The sequence below is a fragment of the Rosa rugosa genome, chromosome 4, assembly GCF_958449725.1.
Source record: "Rosa rugosa chromosome 4, drRosRugo1.1, whole genome shotgun sequence".
In the NCBI taxonomy this organism is placed as follows: Eukaryota; Viridiplantae; Streptophyta; class Magnoliopsida; order Rosales; family Rosaceae; genus Rosa; species Rosa rugosa.
In genome coordinates this window covers 55,884,291-55,890,462 of record NC_084823.1, presented here as the reverse complement: position 1 = coordinate 55,890,462, position 6,172 = coordinate 55,884,291, and the positions used below count along the sequence as shown (strand labels likewise).

The 6,172-nt window shown below is 36.6% G+C and overlaps 1 protein-coding gene across 1 annotated transcript; it reads left to right on the top strand.

Moving 5' to 3' along the window:
• Positions 1 to 1,319: 1,319 nt before the first annotated feature.
• LOC133744081 (LRR receptor-like serine/threonine-protein kinase FEI 2) lies at positions 1,320 to 5,198 on the top strand. Its single transcript, XM_062172215.1, has 13 exons — positions 1,320 to 1,615; positions 1,882 to 2,017; positions 2,108 to 2,179; positions 2,268 to 2,339; positions 2,456 to 2,527; positions 2,747 to 2,818; positions 2,930 to 3,001; positions 3,261 to 3,367; positions 3,472 to 3,645; positions 3,729 to 4,061; positions 4,159 to 4,413; positions 4,538 to 4,671; positions 4,761 to 5,198. The coding sequence occupies exons 1-13, from the start codon at positions 1,528 to 1,530 to the stop codon at positions 4,983 to 4,985; spliced, it is 1,812 nt and encodes a 603-aa protein (XP_062028199.1). The 5' UTR covers positions 1,320 to 1,527; the 3' UTR covers positions 4,986 to 5,198.
• The last annotated feature ends 974 nt before the right edge of the window (positions 5,199 to 6,172 follow it).

Genomic DNA, 6,172 nt, shown 5'->3' with positions numbered 1-6,172 from the left:
GAATTTGTTTTCTTTCTCACCTTTTAGGTGGTTTCCTTTGAACAAAAAAATAATAATAATTGCAATATGTAATTTAGTTTCTTTCTTGGTTAAGACTAGTATCACATGTAAACTAATATGTATTTTGTGTGAGAAGTTTGAATTCTATTTAATGATGTCACCTTGAATGTTGCTCAATACAATTCTATTCTCTTTTCTATATATTTTACTTGAATTAAGAAGAAATGAATGAATAATATATTCTACAACCAAATACAGTTAGCCCCAAAGCATTACATATACAAAACTTAAAATTCTCTCGAACAAAGTAGAATCAAGTGGAAGATATACTCAATCATATCATTTTGAATTGTTGTAGGTTTAAATCCTCCTAATCATGAGTACTTGCACTAAAACATTTGGGTTAGTTCGAAATATCATTGCCTTGTATGATCATCAACTTGAATTCTCTGATTCCATAATAAAAAGTTGTCCCCATTTTACTTTAGTCTCTCATATAAACCCCAAATTAACTACCAAACTGATATACACATCAAAGAACACATATCACACAAATTCGTATATTTTTGCCTAAAAAAGAAGACGACAAATTCGTTATTTCGTATACAACTCTTGAAGACCCAACCCTTTTGTTTTCTTCAACAAGAAGGTTTGGTGGGAAAATCGTTCCCAGGCCCATTATCACTTCACAATTATGATGCTAAGCGCAAAGTAAACGTACCAGGCCACACTTACCGTAGCCAAACCCATACGTATTGTAGGGTCAGCTTGTACCGTTTAGTATCTGTCTCACTGAGTACCCAGTCGGTAGTGACCACATGTTCAAAATTGCAGCAACAATTACTCAACAAAGCTCAACTCTTACCAGTGAAACCCAGTTTTCTGAAATCTTTTACATCAACTACCGAACCCGAAGCAATGAAAGATAATTTTTTTTTATTTCTTGCTCGGGTGCAACTGTGCAAGTATACTCTTATTTTGGACAACAATGAAATGAGCAAAAATTCTTCTAAATCACAGCAGTGCAAGTGACCTAACACATAATATGCGATCTCAGCTCTTAATATTTGTAGTCAATCTTTTTCGCTGTGATTCAACCCTCTTAATATTTGTAGTCAATCTTTTTCGCTGTGATTCAACCATCCGTCGTCGTCGATGCTCTTAATCTTTCCGTGAAATGAGTGCTTAATAAGTTTCATTGCAGAGTAAATTTTTTGAAATTTGTAGACAACGGCTATTCCATGCACAACTTTCTATATTTCAAAAAGTCTGTCCTTCATTCTGCTCATAAATTATAGGAAAAAGCAATCTTTACCCCCTCTCTCTCTCTCTCTCTCTCTCTCTCTCTCTTCGTGCTTCAAAAATTATGATTAATATATTCCTATCATGGTATTAGTACCCCACCTCCATCAGAGCTTCAGCTTCACTCTACCCACTGTTGCATCATAGTTCAAACTTCCAACACTTTTAACTCCCATTGTTCAGTGAAGAAGAGACCCTGTGCAGAAACAGCTCATTTTGAAGAAAATGAAGAAGGGTCTTTTGTTTTGGGTCTTCTCAGTGATTGTAGCAGCAACTGTTTACTCCCATTGTTCTCTTGCTCTCAACCAAGATGGTAACCAAATCCCCAGTTCATTTCTGTTTGGTTATTTTGGGTTAAAGCTTTCATATTTTTCCTTTGTTGACGACGACAAATTATTTTGCAGTATTCTTAGTTACATTTTGTTGAGCTGGGTTTTTGATTTTGATGTTTAACATATAAAGATGGTATCTTTAATGGGTTTAGAAATACTCTTCTGGGTTTCTCTGAAGTTTCAAATTTGGGGTTTTGTATATTACTTCTTTTGTTAGATCATTTAGTGATGTACTTTTTTGCACTAGGTTTCGTACTGCTGGAAATGAAAAGCGTTTTGAATGACAGTAGGAACATGCTCAGTAACTGGCAGGATTCTGATGAATCACCTTGTAATTGGACTGGTATTACTTGCTATCCGCAGGACCAAAGAGTCAGCGCTATGTATGTTTTACCCATCTTTGTTTTCCCTACTTTAATATTAATCTGATTCACTCATTCTCAAAGATTTTGTTGGGTTTTTTTTTTTTTCAGTAACCTACCCTATATGCAACTAGGAGGGACTATATCTCCCAGCATTGGCAAACTCAGTAGATTGCAGAGACTGTGAGTCAAATTCTGAATACCCATTTTAACTGAGGAAGTTCTGTAATTTTTAATTTTGCTTATATTATTGGTTTACAATGTGAATCAGGGCGCTTCACCAGAACAGCTTACATGGATTCATTCCTAATGAAATTACCAGTTGCACTGAGCTTAGAGCTTTGTAAGAGGAGATCATTCCTTTCTCTTTTGTACTTTTCGTTTGAGTTGTAACATGTGAATCTATTTGTAATGTATGACATTAGAACTGAGGTATTGGCTATATATGCTTTCTATTAGGTACTTGAGGGCTAATTATCTACAGGGAGGTATACCATCAAATATTGGAAACCTTTCTTCTCTCACCATATTGTAAGATTTTCGTTTTTGTCTTTGTCTATTTTAGTTTACCAAGTTTTCGTGCACGCTTAATTATCAACTGCTTATATTGGGATTTGGTTAATTGTTGTTAAATATTCATTCTATTCCTTACAATTTACTAAAAGAGAGTCATCCAATGCTGGTTGAGCTATATAGAATTAATTTAGATGTCATTTCTGCAGTATGATGAACTTTAAAATAAAATTGCAGGGATATATCAAGCAATTTATTAAAGGGTGCTATACCTTCATCTATTGGCCGCCTATCACGATTGCGCTCTCTGTAAGTCCCAGTTATAGCTAAGTACCTAATGGTGTTATTATATACCCTACAGTTTTTCAATTAGATGGTGTCTCAATAGCATAACTGATTCAATGCTTCTGTATGTCTCAGGAACTTGTCCACTAACTTCTTCTCTGGGGAAATCCCAGACGTTGGAGTTCTGAGCAACTTTGGGAATAAGTCGTAAGTATTCATATGTTCATCCCATCACTCATTCAGAAAATTTGTATTGCACACATTCAGGTTTCCAGATATGTAGGTTATAGTTTTTAGCTTTTTAGAATTAGACGATAGGCATACATGCCTATTCATTTAAGCTAGATTATTTCTATTTATTTGTAAATAGAAATGTCAATACCTGTTGTCTTCCATTTTTCAAGTGTAGGTGGATAATTTTGTCCATCCCATTGATCTTCTTCTGAACTTCCTTCAACATGCATAGGTTTATTGGGAATCTTGATCTTTGTGGCCAACAAGTGCACAAGCCCTGTCGAACCTCACTGGGATTTCCTGCTGTATTGCCACATGCGGCGAGTGATGAAGCAGCTGGTAAGTTTTGGGGTTCGATGTCATCCGCTTTATAGTCAATTGAAACCTTTGCTGAGTAGGAATGTGCTGTACTAACCCTGTTCCATTCACTGTGGATATTGTAGTCCCTCCCAAGCGATCTTCACATTACATTAAGGGATTGCTTATTGGTGTCATGGCCACCCTGGCATTTGCACTTTTCATTCTCCTTGGCTTCCTTTGGGCTCGGTTACTATCGAAAAAGGAAAGAGTGGCCAAGAAATATACAGAAGTTACGAAGCAAGTAAATCAAGAAGCAGGTAAACTGAATGTTTTCTGGTCTTTCATCTATTTCTAATCTCAACGATAATAAGGTTGCTGAGAAAACTTTGTATTTTAACAGGCACAAAACTCATCACTTTCCATGGAGATCTGCCCTACCCTTCGTGTGAGATCATTGACAAGTTAGAGTCGCTTGATGAAGAAGATGTTGTAGGATCAGGAGGATTTGGCACTGTGTACCGAATGGTCATGAATGATTGTGGAACATTTGCTGTTAAAAGAATTGACAGAAGTCGGGAAGGATCAGATCAAGGTTTTGAGAGGGAGTTAGAGATCTTGGGTAGCATTAAGCATATAAACCTAGTTAACTTGCGAGGCTACTGCAGGCTTCCTACTTCAAAGCTTCTTATATATGATTATGTAGCTATGGGAAGCTTAGATGATTTCTTGCATGGTGAGAATATTCTGTTTGTAAATTATTTGTAGTTTCACGACGTATTGGTTTTAAAATTGAATGCTTATAATTGACTTTTTATTTATCTCTTCTTCAGGAGATGGGCTGGAAGAGCGACCTCTGAATTGGAGTGTGCGTTTAAGAATAGCTCTCGGTTCTGCTAGAGGGATAGCATACCTGCACCATGATTGCTGTCCAAAGATAGTGCACCGTGACATAAAATCCAGCAACATTTTGCTTGATGAAAACTTGGAGCCCCATGTCTCTGACTTTGGTCTTGCAAAGCTTTTGGTTGATGAGGATGCCCATGTTACCACAGTGGTTGCTGGCACTTTTGGCTATCTTGCACCAGGTCTGTTCTGTGTCATTATTCTTGTATGTGTCCTGTTTTGGTGAATTACCATCAAAAAACAGAATAACCATCTCTTATCAATTAGTTAGCAACATGTACTAATTGGTGTTTGCTACTGTTGCAGAGTATTTGCAGAGCGGGAGAGCGACACAAAAGTCAGATGTATATAGCTTTGGAGTTCTTTTGCTTGAGCTTGTGACTGGAAAGAGACCTACTGATCCGACATTTGTCAAGAGAGGCTTAAATGTAGTTGGTTGGGTAAGCTCTCCTTGATTTGTCAATTAGTTAACTACAAACTAAAAAGCCTTGTGTTCTGTATCAGTTTCAGACTTAATCTTCATGTGCAGATGAACACGCTATTGAGAGAGAACCGATTGAAAGATTTAGTTGACAAGCGGTGCAGAGATGCAGATCCTGAAAGTCTGGAAGCAATTCTTGAAATAGCTGCAAGGTGCACGGATGCGAGCCCAGATGATAGGCCATCAATGAATCAGGTATTGCAGTTGCTAGAGCAAGAAGTCATGTCACCTTGCCCAAGTGATTTCTACGACTCCCACTCAGATCATTGTTGAGTATGAAGAAAGGCGGTCCGGTATATTATGTGATGTTGTCGTTGCTCCTCTCTAGGGGGCATATGCTTGTATATGAATGAGATAACTTTCCAACTCGATTTTGGTACTTGGTAGTCACTGCACCTGCTGGCTTTGCATGGTTTTTATTTGACAATGAATCAAAACTTGCCCAAATTGTTACGCATCGATCACTCATGCTGTTATTTTCATCGGTGGGATGATTAAGCGTGCTTCAAAAAGTTCCTAGTACATTCTCACTCTCTTCTTTAAAGATCAGCAATGCTAATTGCACTTTTCAAACCCGAGAAACAATCAAATCCAAGTTTATGGCACAACCCACAGTGACACCAACCAAACAACCAACCTGTGACACCAACCAAACAACCAACCTCTACAACGTTGGTAATGCTAGCTATACTTGGAAACCCACACCGTTGTAGGGGGGGGAGGTATTCATTATTAGGAAGTTGGGTAGTGTTTAGCAATGCTAGCTATACTTGGCTTCCAGACTCCAGCCGCGACCTACGTACTACAACCCAAGCCAAAAGTAGCCGCTCTACAGGGGGCATTTAAGAGTCTATAAGATTTTTTTATAGTTTAAAAGTTTATGGGAATTCAATTGAGATTTTAAACAGTTCTTTAAAATAATTAAGATTTAAAATTATCCATTCAAATCTGCCGATATTCAAAAGTATACAGATTTTTAATGATTTCATTAAATGCTGGATTTTGGAGGATTTTATAGTGTTTTTTATACATATCAAAACTCAAAAACAATTCAACCACTTCCCAAGAGATTTTGATAGATTCTTTCTCACTCAAAAAAATAAAGAAGCTTTTCACCAAAAAACAAAAAAAAATGAAGAAGCACCCCTCAATATGCGAGTCGCATACCATTTTATCTTCTTATTTTCCCACTATCCACCTCTGCCTCTGCTCTCATCTAATAATTTTTTTATTTATTACTATAGCTCTAGAAACCTTAATCCTTCTAGCTAATTAAACTCACTATCAATGGTATTGTTAAGATGATACATACACACATGTTTCTTTTGTAAATTAGATATGAAATAAATTATGTCATTAGTTTACTACTTTATTTTTTGTGTAACATTTTGGCTGGTTAGTTTTCTCTTATTGTTCATATATCATTATACACAACATAAAGAATAGTAGATTGCCATATT